We start from the raw sequence: 19,157 nt of genomic DNA, 5'->3' as shown, positions 1-19,157 counted from the left end.
CAATCTCTAGCAACTGCCAAGTGGCTTATTTGTGTCTCTTTTTTTTTTTTCTTAATCATGTTTGGCAGAAGTTTGTCTAATTTATTGATGTTTTCAAAGGAAAAAACCAGCTTTTGCTTTTCATCAGTCTCTGTGTTTATCTTCCATTGTGTTCCATTAACAGCTGTTCTTATATTTATTATTTTCTACTTTCAATGAGTATTTTTCATCTCTCAAAGTGAAGTTTGTACTTTTCAAATCCATTCATCCTTTTCCCATGATGTGCTGCGTTATTGCTGTGGTTCCAAGTCCTCCCATTTTCTCTTTAATTAATCTAAATGTCTTTATTTTATGGCCTCTTTGGTGGTTGTATTATTTTCAATTCTTGGGAGGCATATTTCTCTTGGTACCATGTCCTCCACCTCGCCCTCACAGGCATGAGCTTCCTCACATGGCTTGTCTTTCTTTATGTTTTATTTTCCCACTCTGAGTTCATTGTTAGTGGAAGCGGTTTGGTTCTGGGGGAATTCATGTGTCTTGGATTATGAAAATACCTCCATAGCATGGTTTCTCATTTGCTTGTCAGAACAGGAGGTTTTGTAATGTTTTGTATTGTTGGTTTCTATGTTTGCAGTTTGTTTATCACCCAAGTTGTCTAGCTGTGGACCCCAGACCCAGGGTTTGCTTTGTTTTGCTTGGTTTTTGCCTCTGTTTGAAAGCTGTCCACCCTTGTTTTTATTCTACTAATTGATACCTTCAGCTTAAACACACACACACACACACACACTTAGATATGCACATCCATGCTTGAAGTTAGATCCTTGAACTAAGATCAAAACTAAAATAGTATGTGTCAGCTATCCATGATGTATGAAAGATGAAGCAGTTGTTAACACTTTTACTTCTGGTGATGTATCAGTCACCCACTCCTTTTTGTTGGTAAAATTTCAGATTTTAGCCAAGAATTTTTATGTCAGACATTTTTACGTATGTTCTCTTTAAGAATTCTTTTTTGTAGTTCATTCTTTTTTATTCATATTTGTTTTGATTTTTCTGCTCCTATCTATGTTTAACTGGCTTCAGTGTTGAACAAATCAATTATCTTATAACATGATTTCCTTCAATCTCACAGGGTTTTTACTTTTTATTTTTTTCCCCTTATTTCTCCACCTCCCCAAGCCTCTGGAAAAGAATCAAAGCAGATATAATTTCTGAATCTTTGTGTAGCAGGGGATGTCTTTCTAGAGCTTCACAAATGAAAAAACAACTTATGTCAGTGTATAATTTGGGGGGGTCACAGCCTTTTTCCCTCAAAAACTTTCTTCCGTTACTTTCTGGCATTTAAATTTGGGCAACAGAAAATAGAGTTAGCATAGTTTCTTTTCCTTTATATATAACCATTTTTTTTCTAGCCTAGATGTTTATCTAAGTGCTTCTTCATCCTTAGTATTTAAGCAGAAGCATCAGGAGATTTGTTCTCTTTTAAGCTGTACACAGAGAACTTTTTACATTTGAAGATTGCTGTTTTATTCTGCCAAAGAGCTATTTTTACAAATACCCCTTATTATTGCTTCTGTGTCATTTATTCTGTTATCTTCTTTAGTAACACCAGTTATCTGTCTTTTCTGTGTCTGTTTTCTGTTCTCTGAAAATGACTTTTTGGTGCCTGAACACGTGAGCACGCTTGAGCAGATAGGTACGCAGGACATGGAAGTCTCCTGGTTCTCAGTCCCCTGCAGGTTAAACCTCAAGTCTCTGCCTGTTGCTTATTCTCATTACAGACTCCAGTGTCCACTTTAATAATGCTTATTGCATTTTGGTTTCCTTACAATCTTCCCTTTTCTCACCCAGTGAGTTTTTTTCCTAGTTGCTTCTTGACCCACATTTTGAAAAATCTGTTCTCATTCATCTTCTGCTTCTTTTATTCTTCTGTGTTTTCTTGCATTGTGTTTCCAATAAAATGCATGCAATCTAAAAGGCATTTCTGTTTTCTGCTGTGTAGGTTGAGTTACCAGTGATGGGGAAAAAAACAAATTGGCTTAAACAATAAATAAATGTGTTCACTCACAGAACTGGAAGGCAAGAGTTAGAGTAGGCTCCAGGGTTGGGTGAATGAGATGCCCAAGAGTGTCATCAAGGACCCAAGTCCTGATAAGCTCCCCACTTTGCCCTGTCATGTTGGCATTGCCTACAGCTTGTCTATCCTCATGGATACAGGATTGCTTTAGTAGTTCCAAGCCTCAAACCCACAAATGGTGTAATGTCCAATGGGAGAGAGGGGCAACTGGAATAATCTTAGAAGCAAGGGAACTTTTCCTAGAAGCTCCTTAATAGAAACCCCCTCCTATCTCACTAAAAATTTTTGAAAAATTGGCAAAGAGGTTAAGAGCACCTGATTGGCTCAAAGAAATCAGGATTTGCCTCTAGATCTAGGAATAGGGTGGGTCATCCACCTGAGTCACATGGAAAATGTGTGGATACCTAAACTAATTTGAGGGTTCTGCCAGAAAGGAAGAAGGTAGGAGATGGTGGTTAGGGAAATAGTCAACACTGGCTGATTTTTCTCTTCTGATAATTTATTTTTCTCAGCCTTCAGAGTGTCATTCTCCTTATTTTTAATATGGTAAATTGTTCTACCTTTAGAACAATTTACTGACCTTTAAAAAAGAGGAGAGATCTCTCCAGGACTGGTGTTTCCTGCAAACAGAACAGGCAGATTCTCATTGTTTGTCCTCACCACCCCGCTGGTGGGAACCCTTTTTCTGTGGCTTAAGCAGGCGGAGTAATGGATGTTCAGAGCCCCCATCCCTCTGCAAACTATCTGACACCATCCCTCCATCTGATGTGACTGCTGTGGAGGAAGGAATTCATGTTCTCCCCACAAAGAGGAGGACTGATCTCTTTATCAGAAGGGGCAAGTGAATCCAGAAATCACCTTCCCCATGACTGCTCTTCTCCCAGTTTTTTTCCCCAATACTGAATCTGCTTTCTGGGGTATAAAGGTCTTTATCCACCTTCTTTTGTCTTTGCCATGTCAGAGACACCAGTGAATGTGATTGAGGGGAAGAAAGGGCTCAGAGATGCCCAGCCCCCCATATTTGGTTGCTTAGTCTTTGATTCTTGGAGCCCAGAAAAGGAAATTAGAAAATGGTGAAGTGTTTCTTTTCTATTCTTCAGGCTAGTGTTACTTCACATAACAAAGTGGATCACTGTCAGTTACCAAGTATATAATGTCCATTTCATCTCCTCAAAGTGTGGCACAGTGGGGTGGCACTGTACTTACTATTAGTTTTACAAGTTCAACCCTATACATTTGGTCAGAGTTAACAGAGAGAAGGTAGAAGAAAACATAGGAGAAAATATTTGTGGCCTTAAGGCAGAGATTTCTTGGAGAAAACAAAACAAAAAAATAACAAACCATAAAAGAAGATAATTGATAAATTCAACCTGATTAAAATTAAAACTTTTTCTTTTCAAAAGACACTATTAAGAAAATAAAAAGGCAAACCTCAGACTAGGAGTAAGGATTTCCAAAACATTTTTATGATAAAGGGCTTGTATCCAGATTACAACTCAATAATAACATAACCAATAATACAACTCAATACAACTCAACCAATACAGCTCAATAATAAGATAATAAGGGGGCGGAGCAAGATGGCGGAGGAGTAGGAGACCTGGATTTCGTCTCCTCTCAGGAATTCAGCTGGATAGGGATCAAACCATTCTGAACACCTACAAACTCAACAGGAGATCGAAGAAAAGAAGAGCAACAACTCTCTCATCAGAAAAGTGACCACTTTCTGGAAGGTAGGACGTGCGGAGAAGTGAATCCGAGGCGATATTCGGGAGGATAGACGGCGGGGGAGGGGCCTCCGTCGCCCGCTTCTGGCAAGTGATAGAGCCGCGGAGCACAAAATCGGAACTTTTAAAAGTCCGCTCCGCCGAGGGACGTCACTCTGGTGGCTAAGCAGGGGGTGGAACCCTCCGGGACAGTGTAGTCTCAGGACCCTCGGGGTCACAGAAAGACCGGGGGTGCCTGAGTGTGGCAGAGCTCTCAGGTGACGGAGCAGGGAAGCCGGCTGCAGAGGCGGAGTCCAGGCGCGGGCTCTCAGCTCGGGGTTGCCATAAACCGTGATCCGCGGCACAGTCGGGCCCCTGCTCCTCCAGCGGGGACCCAACAAGCGGCAGATCCGGGGAGACTCACCTTCCTCCCCTGGGAGGAGCCACGCGGGAATGCACTGAAGGGATCTGCCTGGTTTGGAGACTCCACCCGGGGTCGGGTGCCAGAGATAGAAACGCGCGGTCACAGGACGGGCGAGCACAGAGTGCGGCCGGAGACCGGGGAGACGGGAGTGACTGACGGCTTTTCTCTGGGGGCTCACTGAGGAGCGGGCCCTGAGTTCTCAGCTCCTCTGGGGCGGAGATTGGGAGGCCGCCATTTTCACTCTCCACCTCCAAAGCTGTACGGAAAGCTCTCAGGGAACAAAAGCCCCAGAGAACAAACCCGAGCAAATTACTTAGCCAGGAGGGGGCAAGGGCGGGGCACTTCCGCCTCCGGCAGAGACATTTGGAAACCACGGCAACAGGCCCCTCCCCAGAAGATCAGCGAGAACAGCCAGCCAAGACCAAGTTTACCGATCACTGAGAACGGCAGAACTCCAGCGCTAGGGGACTACTGCACATAGAATTCATGGCTTTTTTACCATGATTCTTTAGTCTTTCAAAGTTAATTTTTTTTTTAACTGTCTTTTTGTCTTTTTATTTCTTTTTGAATTTTTCTTTTTCCCTTTTTCAACCAACACCTTATCAATCCCTTTTTTTTTAAAAAAAAATTTATTTTTCATTTTTAGAGTCATATTCTATCCCTTCATAGTAGTTACCCATATTTTTGGCTTATATATATAAGTTGTTCTCTCTTTAAAATTTTGAGATAGTTTCTTCTAACAGATTAAAATATACCCTAAATCTCTAGTATATGGTGTTTTCTATTCCCCTGCCTGATCACATCCTCTCCCTTTTTTTTTCTTTTTCTTTTTTCTTTTTTTAAATCCTTTTCTTTCTTTTTTCAAACAACTTCTTATCAATTCCCTTTATAAAATTTTTTATAATTTCCATCTTTACAGTCATATTCCATCCCTTCATCATATCAACCCTTATTTTTGTACATATATAAATTTTTCTTTCTTTAAAATTTTGGGAGGCACTTTCTTCTAAAAGACCAAAATACACCCCAAATCTAGTGTGTGGCACTGATCTATATACCATCCTGATCATATTTGATCACATTCTGGTTTTTTGTTGTTGTTGTTTTGTTTTGTTTGTTTTTGTTTTTATCTTTATCTTTTTCTTTTTTTTCTTTTTCTTTTTTCTCTCTTTCCCTTTCTTATCCCACTGCCTCAGGTCTTTTCTGATTTGTTTAGAGTATATTTTCTGGGGACGTGGTTACTCTGCTAGTATTTTGTTCTCTCATTAATCTATTCTCCTCTGTACAAAATGACAAGACGGAAAAAATCACCTCAACAAAAAGAACAAGAGGGAGTACCGACTGCCAGGGACCTACTCAATACGGACATTAGTACGATGTCAGATCTAGAGTTCAGAATCATCACTTTAAAGATACTAGCTGGGCTTGAAAAAAATATGGAAGTTATTAGAGAAACCCTTTCTGGAGAAGTAAAAGAACTAAAATCCAACCAAGTAGAAATCAAAAAGGCTATTAATGAGGTGCAATCAAATATGGGGGTGCTAACTGCTAGAATAAATGAGGCAGAAGAGAGAATCAGTAGTATAGAAGATGAAATGATGGAAAATAAAGAAGCTGAGAAAAAGAGAGATAAACAACTATTGGATCACGAGGGCAGAATTCGAGAGATAAGCGATACCATAAGACGAAACAACATTAGAATAATTGGGATCCCAGAAGAAGAAGAAAGAGAGAGAGGGGCAGAAGGTATAATGGAGCAAATTATAGCAGAGAACTTCCCTAATTTGGGGAAAGAAACAGGCATGAAAATCCAGGGAGCACAGAGAACCCCTCTCAAAATCAATAAAAATAGGTCAACACCCCAACATCTAATAGGAAAACTTACGAGTCTCAGAAACAAAGAGAAAATCCTGAAAGCAGCTCGGGAGAAGAGATATGTAACCTACAGGGGTAGAAACATTAGATTGGCAACAGACCTATTCACAGAGACCTGGCAGGCCAGAAAGGACTGGCAGGATATATTCAGAGCACTAAATGAGAAAAATATGCAGCCAAGAATACTATATCCAACTAGGCTGTCATTGAAAATTGAAGGAGAGAAAAACTAAAGGAATTTGCAAACACAAAACGAGCTCTACAAGAAATCTTGAAAGGGGTCCTCTAAGCAAAGAGAGACCCTAAAAGCAACATAGACCAGAAAGGAACACAGACAATATACAGTAACAGTCACCTTACAGGCAATACAATGGCACTAAATTCCTATCTTTCAATAGTTACCCTGAATGTAAATGGGCGAAATGCCCCAATCAAAAGACACAGGCTATCAGATTGGATTAAAAAACAAGACCCATCGATATGCTGTCTGCAAGAGACTCATTTTAGACCCAAAGACACCCCCAGATTGAAAGTGAGGGGGTGGAAAACCATTTACCATGCTAATGGACACCAAAAGAAAGCTGGGTTAGCAATCCTTATATCAGACAAATTAGATTTTAAACCAAAGACTGTAATAAGAGATGAGGAAGGACACTATATCATACTTAAAGGATCTATCCAACAAGAAGATCTCACAATTGTAAATATCTATGCCCCTAACATGGGAGCAGCCAATTATATAAGGCAATTAATAACAAAAGCAAAGAAACACATCAACAACAATACAATAATAGTGGGGGACTTTAACATCGCCCTCACTGAAATGGATAGATCGTCTAAGCAAAAGATCAACAAGGAAATAAAGACTTTAAATGACACACTGGACCAAATGGACGTCACAGACATATTCAGAACATTCCACCCCAAAGCAACGGAATACACATTCTTCTCTAGTGCCCATGGAACATTCTCCAGAATCGATCACATCCTAGGTCATAAATCAGGTCTCAACCGGTACCAAAAGATTGGGATCATTCCCTGCCTATTTTCAGACCACAATGCTTTGAAACTAGAACTCAATCACAAGAGGAAAGTCGGAAAGAACTCAAATACATGGAGGCTAAAGAGCATCCTACTGAAGAATGAATGGGTCAACCAGGAAATTAAAGAAGAATTTAAAAAATTCATGGAAACCAATGAAAATGACAACACAACTATTCAAAATCTTTGGGATGCAGCAAAGGCAGTCCTAAGAGGAAAGTATATAGCAATACAAGCCTTTCTCAAGAAACAAGAAAGGTCTCAAGTACACAACCTAACCCTACACCTAAAGGAGCTGGAGAAAGAACAGCAAATAAAGCCTAAACGCAGCAGGAGAAGAGAAGTAATAAAAATCAGAGCAGAAATCAATGACATAGAAACTAAAAGAACAGTAGAACAGATCAACGAAACTAGGAGCTGGTTCTTTGAAAGAATTAACAAGATTGATAAACCCCTGGCCAGACTTACCAAAAAGAGAAGAGAAATGACCCAAATCAACAAAATCATGAATGAAAGAGGAGAGATCACAACCAACCCCAAAGAAATACAAACAATTATAAGAACATATTATGAGCAACTCTATGCCAGCAAATTACATAACCTGGAAGAAATGGATGCATTCCTAGAGATGTATCAACTACCAAAACTGAACCAGGATGAAATAGAAAACCTGAACAGACCTATAACCACTAAGGAAATTGAAGCAGTCATCAAAAATCTCCCAAAAAACAAAAGCCCAGGGACAGATGGCTTCCCAGGGGAATTCTACCAAACATTTCAAGAAGAATTAATACCTATTCTTCTGAAACTGTTCCAAAAAATAGAAACAGAAGGAAAACTTCCAAACTCATTTTATGAGGCCAGCATTACCTTGATCCCAAAACCAGACAAAGACCCCATCAAAAAGGAGAATTACAGACCAATATCCCTGATGAACATGGATGCAAAAATTCTCACCAAAATACTAGCCAATAGGATCCAACAGTACATTAAAAGGATTATTCACCACGACCAAGTGGGATTTAACCCTGGGCTGCAAGGTTGGTTCAACATCCGCAAATCAATCAATGTGATACAATACATTAACAAAAGAAAGAACAAGAATCATATGATCCTCTCAATAGATGCAGAAAAAGCTTTTGACAAAGGACAGCATCCTTTCTTGATCAAAACTCTTCAGAGTATAGGGATCGAGGGTACATACCTCAATATCATAAAAGCCATCTATGAAAAACCCACAGCGAATATCATTCTCAATGGGGAAAACCTGAGAGCTTTCCCCCTAAGGTCAGGAACGCGGCAGGGATGTCCACTATCACCACTGCATTCAACATAGTACTAGAAGTCCTAGCCACAGCAATCAGACAACAAAAAGAAATCAAAGGCATTCAAATCGGCAAAGAAGAAGTCAAACTCTCACTCTTTGCAGATGATATGATACTTTATGTGGAAAACCCCAAAGACTCCACCCCAAAACTGCTAGAACTCATACAAGAATTCAGTAAAGTGGCAGAATATAAAATCAATGCACAGAAGTCAGTGGCATTCCATACACCAACAACAAGACAGAAGAAAGAGAAATTAAGGAGTCGATCCCATTGACAATTGCACCCAAAACCATAAGATACCTAGGCATAAATCTAACCAAAGAGGCAAAGGATCTGTACTCAGAAAACTATAAAATACTCATGAAAGAAATTGAGGAAGACACAAAGAAATGGAAAAACGTTCCATGCTCATGGATTGGAAGAACAAATATTGTGAAGATGTCAATGCTACCTAGAGCAATCTACACATTCAATGCAATCCCCATCAAAATACCATCCACTTTTTTCAAAGAAATGGAACAAATCATCCTAAAATTTGTATGGAACCAGAAAAGACCCCGCATAGCCAGAGGAATGTTGAAAAAGAAAAGCAAAGCCGGCGGTATCACAATTCTGGACTTCCAGCTCTATTACAAAGCTGTCATCATCAAGACAGCATGGTACTGGCACAAAAACAGACACAGAGATCAATGGAACAGAATAGAGAGCCCAGAAATGGACCCTCAACTCTATGATCAACTCATCTTTGACAAAGCAGGAAAGAATGTCAAATGGAACAAAGACAGTCTCTTCAACAAATGGTGTTGGGAAAATTGGATAGCCACATGCAGAAGAATGAAACTGGACCATTTCCTTACACCACACACAAAAATAGACTCCAAATGGTTGAAAGACCTCAGTGTAAGACAGGAGTCCATCAAAATCCTAAAGGAGAACGCAGGCAGCAACCTCTTTGACCTCAGCCGAAGCAACTTCTTCCTAGAAACATCGCCAGAGGCAAGGGAAGCAAGGGCAAAAATGAACTCTTGGGACTTCATCAAGATAAAAAGCTTTTGCAAAGCAAAGGAAACAGTCAACAAAACCAAAAGACAACCGACAGAATGGGAGAAGATATTTGCAAATGACATAGCAGATAAAGGGCTAGTATCCAAAATCTATAAAGAACTCATCAAACTCAACACCCAAAGAACAAAGAATCCAATCAAGAAATGGGCAGAAGACATGAACAGACATTTTTCCAAAGAAGACATCCAAATGGCCAACAGACACATGAAAAAGTGCTCAATCTCGCTCGGCATCAGGGAAATCCAAATCAAAACCTCAATGAGATACCACCTCACACCAGTCAGAATGGCTAAAATTAACAAGTCAGGAAATGACAGATGTTGGCGGGGATGCGGAGAAAGGGGAACCCTCCTACACTGTTGGTGGGAATGCAAGCTGGTGCAGCCACTCTGGAAAACAGTATGGAGGTTCCTCAAAAAGTTGAGAATAGAACTACCATATGATTTAGCAATTGCACTACTGGGTATTTACCCCAAAGATACAAAAGTAGGAATCCGAAGGAGTACGTGCACCCCGATGTTTATAGCAGCAATGTCCACAATAGCCAAACTGTGGAAAGAGCCAAGATGTCCATCGACAGATGAATGGATAAAGAAGAAGTGGTATATATATATGTATATATATATTTATATATATATAATGGAATATTATGCAGCCATCAAAAGGAATGAGATCTTGCCATTTGCAATGACGTGGATGGAACTGGAGGGTATTATGTTGATTGAAATAAGTCAAACAGAGAAAGACATGTATCATATGATCTCACTGATATGAGGAATTCTTAATTGCAGGAAACAAACTGAGGGTTGTTGGAGTGCGGGGTGGGGTGGGAGGGATGGGGTGACTGGGTGATAGACACTGGGGAGGGTATGTGCTCTGGTAAGCACTGTGAATTGTGCAAGACTTTTGAATCTGAGATCTGTACCTCTGAAACAAATAATGCAGTATATGTTAAGAAAAAAAAGAGAAGAAGAAGAAGGTAGCGGGAGGGGAAGAATGAAGTGGGGGAAATTGGAGGGGTAGACGAACCATGAGAGACGATGGACTCTGAAAAACAAACAGGGTTCTAGAGGGGAGGGGGGTGGGAGAATGGGTTAGCCTGGTGGTGGGTATTGAGGAGGGCACATTCTGCATGGAGCACCAGGTGTTATGCACAAACAATGAATCATGAAACACTTCATCTAAAACTAATGATGTAATGTATGGGGATTAACATAAGAATAAAAATAAATAAATAAATAAAGTAATAAGATAATAAGATAAAAAAAATTGGGCAGAAGATTTGAACAGACACCTCACCCAAAGAAAGAAAATAAATGTCAAATAGGTACATAAAAATATACAAATTTAAATGACAATGAGATCCTACTATACAACCACTAGAATGCCTAAAATTAATAAAAATTTACCTAAAAGTAATAAAACCTTACCAAACAAGTGTTGGTGAGGATGTGTAGCAACTGAAACAAATTACTGCTACGTGCAACAACGTGAAGAACCTCAAAAGCTTCCTGCTAAGTGAAAAAACAGTTGCAAAACACTATGTACTGTATGATTACATATACGTTACATTCCAGAAAAAACAACTATTACAACAGAAAGCAGAGCAGTGGTTGCCAGATGCCAGGGCTGGAAGGGTACTGACTGTGAGGTTCATATTTGAAGAGAAGATTAGCTCATCTACTGTTCCATTGAGTGAGAGCACATCCAGAGTGGATGTGAGATGGGGGTGTGGATCTACTGTGCCTCAGGGGTCACAAATCTATACACTTCTCCTAGTTGAAGTCCAGAATTTGGAAATACAGAATAAATTTCTCTTACAACGTGGCTCCTGAACACAAGCCAACTACTTCATCTGATGCTTCACCAAAGAAATTGCAATCTCTTTCACTCTAGAGGGAAACTTCCCCTACATTGAATCAGGTGAAAGGTGATTTTATACAATTTCAGAGATGCTTAAGAAATTTTGACAAAATTCTTCATCTTCATGCATATAGGCAGTGTGATACTGACATGATTAATGGATATTCCTCCCAAATTCTGATGCTAGTTTAGTTCACAGACTTAGATTTCAATGCTATTACAAGTTTATTTTCTTGAGGCTTTACTGATATTTGGTAGGATGAGGCATTGCCTGCTAGCCAGGTGCCACCTTGAGGCTTCTTCCAATGGACCCCATTTAACAAGTTACAGCGACCTTCTTAGATGATGATGATGATGGTCATCTCCATCTCTAATGCCAGTTACAAATAAAGATCTTAGTAACTTACCTGACATCTCATAGCTAGAGAGTTGAACTTCATATTTGAAGCCAGATTTTATCTTCAGGTTCCGTGTTTTGACCCTGACACCTGCTATTGGCACAGCACCCACTGTGTTTGTGCTAATCAGGTCTCCACTCTGAGCAGGTGAGCCAGCCTCATCCCCACCTCAACTTTCTTTCTGGGCTCAGACTCTCCCCTCTCAGCAAGCAGTCTCCAGATGTTTACCCATCCATTCTTCATGCTCTCCTGCCTTAATGGGCACATGGATGGAGAGGAATTGTGATTGATGAAATAAGAAATAGAAAACATAGGAATTTGGTTGGCTAGTGAAGAAATTCTGTCTGGACTCTGTGGAGGCTTCTGCTAAGATGAATGACTTGATCAAAGTTGTGTAAAAAGAACTGTGAAGGCACTGATATGAGGAATTCTTAATCTCAGGAAACAAACTGAGGGTAGCTGGAGTGGGAGGTGGCTGGGTGATAGACCCTAGGGAGGGTATGTGCTATGGTGAGCACTGTGAATTGTGCAGGACTGTTGAATCACAGATCTGTACCTCTGAAACAAATAATGCAATATATGTTAAGAAAAAAAAAAAGAAGATAGCAAGAGGGGAAGAAGGAAGGGGGGGAAATCGGAGGGGGAGACGAACCATGAGAGACGATGGACTCTGAAAAACAAACTGAGGGTTCTACAGGGGAGGGGGTGGGAGGATGGGTTTGCTTGGTGATGGGTATTAAAGAGGGCACGTTCTGCATGGAGCACTGGGTGTTATGCACAAACAATGAATCATGGAACACTACATCAAAAACTAATGATGTAATGTATGGGGATTAACATAACAATAAAAAAATTAAAAAAAAAAACTGTGAAGGCAGAAAGACCCATGAGGAACCTGATGGAATAGTCGTGCAGGAATGGACTAAAATATTTAGATGGCCGTGGAGTGTGTCGTGAAGTAAAGAAGAAAGAGGGCCTAAAAGACTCCCCAGATGCTCTTGCTGGTCTGAGATTGTCTCATGCTGATCAGCAGAGCTTGTCCAACATCAGAGTGGCTAATGTTTCTTCACTGCTTAACAGAAGCCAGGCATCGTCCTCAAATCTTCACATGCACCTTCCCTGTGTTACAGATGAAAACCCTGAGCTCAGAAACTGTAGTCGCTTGGCCAAGATCACACAGCCCACAACTGGTTGATTAAAAATACAAACCCCATTCTGTCTGATTCTGGGACCCAGACTCACAGCGTTTCTCAGGGGGTAGATCATGCTCCTCTCACGGGACATGGTCAGGCCAGTTCTGAAATAGTTAGGTAAACGTTCCAGTGAGCATGAAACAAAAACTGGCATATTGCACCCATGATTTCATGTTTGATTATCATCCATAATGAAATAAAATTTAAAAATGTGGAAAGTTGCGGGAAAAATTTTAAGACATAATCATATAGATGTGCACTATTCAGTACAGCAGCTACTGACCACACGTGGCTATTTAAACTTAAATTGAAATTAAGGTAAAGTAAAACTCAGTTCCTGAGTCACACAAGCCACATTTCAGTTGCTCAGTAGCCACAGGTGGCTAGGGGCTACCATCTTGAAGAGCGCCAACACAGAACGCTACCATCATCGTAAAATGGCCTATCGGGCAGTGCTGTGTTAGAGCTGCTTTCCACTAGATCAGTGTCTTTGAAGTTCACTGTAGCTCTAAATCAGCTCTCTTTAGGACTTGACTTGGCTCTGGGTAAGTTTATATCCACCCGCACCATCCACCAATCACCCGTTGGTTTTGAGCACTGGAAATATGGCTAGTCTGAATTGAAATAAGACTACACTAAAGTAAGTGCAAAATACACATTGGATTTCAAAGTTCTAGTGTGAATAAAGAGTGTAAAATATATCATTAATAATTTTATACTGACTCTATGTTGAAATACTATTTTGTGTATTGGATCAAATAAAATGTATTATTGAAATTAATTTCACTTGTTCCTTTTACCTTACTTAATATTGCTCTAAGAAAATTTTATTTGTATTTCCCTGATGCCAAGTGATGTGGAGCATTTTTTCTTGTGTCTGTTGGCCATTTGTATGTCTTCTTTGGAGAAATGTCTGTTCCATGTCTTCTGTCCATTTCTTGACTGGATCACTTGGTTTTTTGGGTGTTGAGTTTGAGAAGTTTTTTATAGGTCTTGGATACTAGCCCTTTATCTGGTATGTCACTTGCAAATATCTTCTCCCATTCCATAGGTTACCTTTTAGTTTTATTGACTGTTTCCTTTGCTATGGAGAAGCTTTTTATCTTGATGAAGTCCCAATCGTTCATTTTTGCTTTTGTTTCCCTTGCCTTTGGAGACTTGTCTAGCAAGAAGTTGCTGCGGCCGAGGTCAGCTGAGGGTTACTGGAGGGGAGATGGGTGGGCAGATGGGGTAATTGCATGATGGGCATTAAGGAGGACAGGTGATGTAATATATACAACTGATAAATTATTGAACACTACATCTGGAACTAATGATATACTATATGTTGGCTAATTGAATTTAAATTTTAAAAAAAATTTTAAATTAACTTATATGGCTTGCATTGTATTTCCATGGACCTCTCTGCCCTATTATGTGACTCAAGTGCTATTTCCCTTTTTCTTTTCGAAATCTGTGCTGCCCAATACAGTAGCCATAAACCACATGTGGATGTTTAAACTGAAATTAATTAAAATTAAACAGAACTTAAAATTCAGTTCATCTGTCACATTAGCCACATTTCGCATGCTCAGGAACCACTTGTGGTTAGTGGCTGTCATATTGCACAACACAGATATGGACCATTTCCATCACTGTGGGAAGTTCTATCAGACAGAGCTGATGTGCAAAAACCACGGAGCTGGGGTGTGAGTGCCTAAAGCTTGAGAAACATTTCTGGGGTTCACAGCTCCACAGCACATCACCCTCCCACATCCTGGGCACCTGTCCCTTCCCACCTTTGTTAGACTTGTTGATGTACACCTTATCTCTTCTTTCCTGCAAGGGCTGTGGCGTGCTTATCTCCCACGGAACACACTTTCCTCCACCCTCCTGTATGTATGTACGTGGAATCTAACACCGTGCTTTGCACAATATAGGTACTCAGTAAATATTTATTAACCAGTTGGAGTGGCAATTCTTAGGAAGTAATTGGAAATATGTGGCTGGAGCTAGAGGGAGATCAATAATGACTGGTAGCAGGGGGGGTAAAAAAAATAGGTCAAGTCCAGACGGGAGGGGAACCGGAAGAGGGACAGTGGTGATCCGGGCATCTCATTCGTATCACCCACAAGCCCCTTGCAGGCAGCCACAAAAGTTGCAGGGGAATTCACAGGCTTAGGCAACAGCTATAGAAAAGGTGCAGAAGACATCCAAAATATGATTATGTGATAAATAAACATGCAAGACCCATACATGAGAAGTTGAAATGGCATGAAAATTAAGGGTCTAGTGAGGAGAAAAATGAGCAGTGTTCTCTTCCTGGGCCAGCTGGTTTGAGTTACATTTTATGAGCAGCATGTGAATTCTAGCGCCCTTGTTGAATTAGCAGCCCAATCGCACATTACTTTTAAGGCTCCCTCTCGAATAGGAGCATCATAACGCTTTTTAATTGGGGCTGATAAAAACGTAGCTTTACTTGTAGGTTCCTGAGAGAAGTGAGTTGTGAAATTGGGTTTTCATTAAACCTAATGACGGGAAATTAAGTATAGTGCGTCTGGTGAAATGGGGTGTGATAAAAGGCATCACTTCTGCATTATCAGAGGTTAATAAGGGAATAGGTGAGGTAAGATACATTGGAAAAGGGAGTCCAACTAGTTGAATTAATAAACCTTGAAAGCCCCTTGGTTCTGAGTCTTCATAGCATCATTAGCACCCGCGTTGAAGTTATGACAAATGTTACAGCGATACAAGTTGTTAAATTTCAAATGCATTTGTTTTCCATTCCAGTGTTGGTTTTGCTGACACCAAGTTTACAGTCTGTCTAGCAATGTGTTTAGGGAAAATACCCATATTGGTTTGGGGAACATTTGGCCTCTCACAAAATTTGCCAGGGGCCCATTCCGAAGATGCCTGTCTCTGCAGGCATCCCAGGCAGGCCACACCCCAGGGCCTTTGGGAGACCACGGGTCTCCGAAGACATCTGTCCCCATATGCGCTGGTGGTTTAGGTGGGAGACACAGGGCTCTGGGCACGGACTCCAGCTCATGCTGTCCTGGGGATCGTGAAGTGCAGCATCTAGAGAAGCAAACTCAAGTGCCCCTTCCCCATCCCCAACCCACCATAGCATCACAGGAGTGATGTTCACTGGAAGGAGGCCTCATATCTATGACAGCTGGGACACCTGCAGCAAAATAGTGTGTCCTTAAAGAGAGGAATTCTTCTTAAAACCCTTCAGCAGCTGCCCACTGGCTTGGAGATTCTCACCCATTTACAGCCTCTTTTACCTAGCTCTCATCAACTCTTACAGCTTTGCCCACTCACATTTCCACCCACCACCTTCTCTCCATCCCAGCCTCCTTGCTCTTCCCTCAATGTGCTTGGCCTCTCCGGCTTCTGTTCTTGTGCTTTAGATGGTTCTTCTGGCCTGTCTGCCATACCAGACTATCAAGTCTTGAGGGTGAAATCTGTGTGCTGCACATTGAGAGTACCTACCACATCCCTGGCACGTTGAGAGTGAGTTCTCAATAAATCTGACTCCTGATCCCATGGGTGTGGTGGAGAGGAGCAGCCCCCACATTTGCAAAGCTCTACATTGAAACAATGCCAGTGAAAATGTACTACCTGTTACCTACAATTCCAGAAGAAGTAAGCAGTATTTTTCTTCTGGGTGGTCAGGAAAGCTGTGCTAACATCTCACCTAGGCCCTTCCTCCTTGTACAGAAACCTGTACACTCTAGATCTTTCCATTGGCAATCCTTTCCTTGCTTGGAACAGTTTTGCTCTTGCTGTCACATAGAAAATTTCACTTTTATATACAGAATCAATGTCTGGGGGATTATTGTGACATGAGCGACAGACAAGCTAAAGGAAACATGAATTTTGAAAAGACAAGTTGCAGCAAGTCAGGAATATATGCTAAAGCCTCCCAGGGAGTGAACATGGCATAGACTGAAATGGGGTCTGCATGGGTATCTTGTGGGACCTGAAAATCTGGGGAGAGTCACATCAAATATGGCAGTTCTCACCGTGTGCATGCCATACCAGGAGGCTCTAGGGCATAGACTGTCCGTGTCTCTGGGAGGAGGTGCGGGAAACCAAGCCTAGATGGTTGTGAGAAAGACAAACTAGCCCTGAAAGACCAGCAATATATGCTTGCCAGGGAGTCAGTAGGGCAAGAATGTGGTGGTTCTGGTACAAAGGGAACAGGGGGATTCACATCTAGCCCCAGCAGAATGGTTTCCCAAGAGACCAGTCAGCACAGCTCAGTGGGTATGAAAACTATTACCAAGGAGAGCATAGACCTTCTATCAAGGAGAGATTTGAGAAAGGAGATGGGGCATAGGACCCAGGCCTGGGAGAAGAAGCTAGCAGGACTAAAGGAAGAGGTTTGGGCTTCCTTAACCTAACAGGTAGGTTCAGCGACACTCCTGGATCAAGAGTGTTAAGCAGTGGGGAAACTAGACCATAAGCAGAAGGCGATCACCGTTGCAGAGCCCACAGCTGGAGAGAGCAGCTGAGAGGGTTAGCGTCCCTGCTACCGGTTGGGGGTCCACAACTGGCTTCAGTTCCTCTCGAGGATGTAGGCAAATGGACCAGGAGCAGACACGAGGCTCTGATCTCCAGAGACCTGGGGCTCTCTCCTCACTTGCAGGCAGGCACCAGAGATGATTTCCTGGCATCCTCCTTCCTAAACAGCCATCTGGCTTCTCACTTGTTCTGGGATTGGCCAGGATTAGCCAAGACCACCCTTGTCAAGGACTGAGACAGACAGAGGATGACAGCCAACTTGGAATTTTGTCTCTGCTCCGATACGCACCCTTGGAATAGAAACAAACCCAAAGGGTTATGTGTTCTTTGGTTGGTTTGTTGTTTTGATTTTTAAATCGACCTCCACAGCCATGCAAGGGAAGCAGTGCGTCTTTGTTCTTCCTGCTGCTTCCTGATCACCTGAGTCCTGAGTTAGTTCCCCCCGCCCTGGGGGAGGCAGGGAGGACAGAGGGCAAAACTCTCATAGGTGATGTGTGTTTTGCCTCCCTCTCTTTGAAGCAGATGGCAGCCGTGGGGAGCTGTCCCAGCCTACCCTCACGATCCAGACTCACCCCTACCGGGCTTGCGACCCCGTGGAGATGAGCTATCCCCGGGACCAGTTCCAGCCCGCCATCCGGGTGGCTGACCTGCTACAGCACATCACGCAGATGAAGAGAGGCCAGGGCTACGGGTTCAAGGAGGAATATGAGGTAAGAGACCAACGGGGGTGCAGAGGTTTTATGGATGCTAAATCCTTGCTACTCAAGGTATGGTCCCCAGACCAGCAGCATCAGCATCACTTGGGGGCATGCTGGAGAGGCACCATCTCAGTCCCCACCCAGACATACTGAATCAGTTTGCACTCATACTTTCCTGCAATAGGAAGACAGAATGGCTCAAACCCCATCCCACCTATTGTAAAAAAAAAAAAAAAAAAAAAAAAACAGTGATTTCTGGGAGACTTGCTCTGGCCTCGTTATCTTGCTTCTGCTGCTCAACACCCATCCCACACCCCTGCCAAGTCAGTGTCACCTCTGGTGTCTGCTGTCTTCTCTCTCTCTGTACCTTCTCCTCACCCCTGCTCATCCCTTTCCTCCCTCCCCAGAGCATCTCTAATGCAAAGGACTTTGTGAGTAGTGGTTGTTACTGAGGTTTGGGGAATAAGAGAAGGACTGGAGCAAAGTACAGGAAGTACCTGAATAGAAGTCCTCCTGAGGTTCTGGTCTCCTGACACATGTCTGTCCACTCCCCACCAAAAGTCCTTTGTGGTGTCCTCAAAATCTTCCTTTTTTTCTTCTTCTTCTTCCCAGCAGCCTGGAAAAGAATTCCTACACTCCCCTCACTATTATGCAGAACAACTCAGCTTTCTCTGCCTCCCTCCTTTTGTTTCAGGCCTTGCCCATTAGGCCTCACCTTTTACAAAGAGTGAAGTAAAATAGGAGGAAAAATTCATTAAGTTGTTTTCCTGAACTAAAGAGCACCTCACACCCCCAGAGGAATTTTGCAAGCCTCCTCCTGGAGCCAGCTCTGAAAACAAGCATTTCTTTCTTTGACTCTCCTTTTCCTCTCTCTCTCTCCCTCTCCTCCTTCCTTCCCAAAATATCTTTCGAGCATCTACTGTATGCCAGGCTCTGAGTTATATGTACTAGTTTTTTTGTGGGTTTTTATTTCACATGCAGCATGTGCCCCAAATATGCTT

At 41.9% G+C, this 19,157-nt stretch overlaps 1 protein-coding gene across 1 annotated transcript in view; it reads left to right on the top strand.

Annotated features, from left to right (window-relative positions):
• The window catches only part of PTPRT (protein tyrosine phosphatase receptor type T), a 748,756-nt gene that overhangs the window by 640,727 nt on the left and 88,872 nt on the right, over positions 1 to 19,157 (top strand). Inside the window, exon 14 of the mRNA XM_064571786.1 lies at positions 17,978 to 18,168. Coding sequence (XP_064427856.1) covers positions 17,978 to 18,168 — 191 coding nt within the window. The remainder of the gene's footprint in view (positions 1 to 17,977; positions 18,169 to 19,157) is intronic.

This window comes from Mirounga angustirostris, unplaced genomic scaffold (genome assembly GCF_029215605.1).
Source record: "Mirounga angustirostris isolate CCGP_5_RB_7025 unplaced genomic scaffold, mMirAng1.0.hap1 SCAF_10, whole genome shotgun sequence".
In the NCBI taxonomy this organism is placed as follows: Eukaryota; Metazoa; Chordata; class Mammalia; order Carnivora; family Phocidae; genus Mirounga; species Mirounga angustirostris.
The sequence above is the reverse complement of the archived record's forward strand: the minus strand, read 5'-3'. Positions and strand labels throughout refer to the sequence as shown.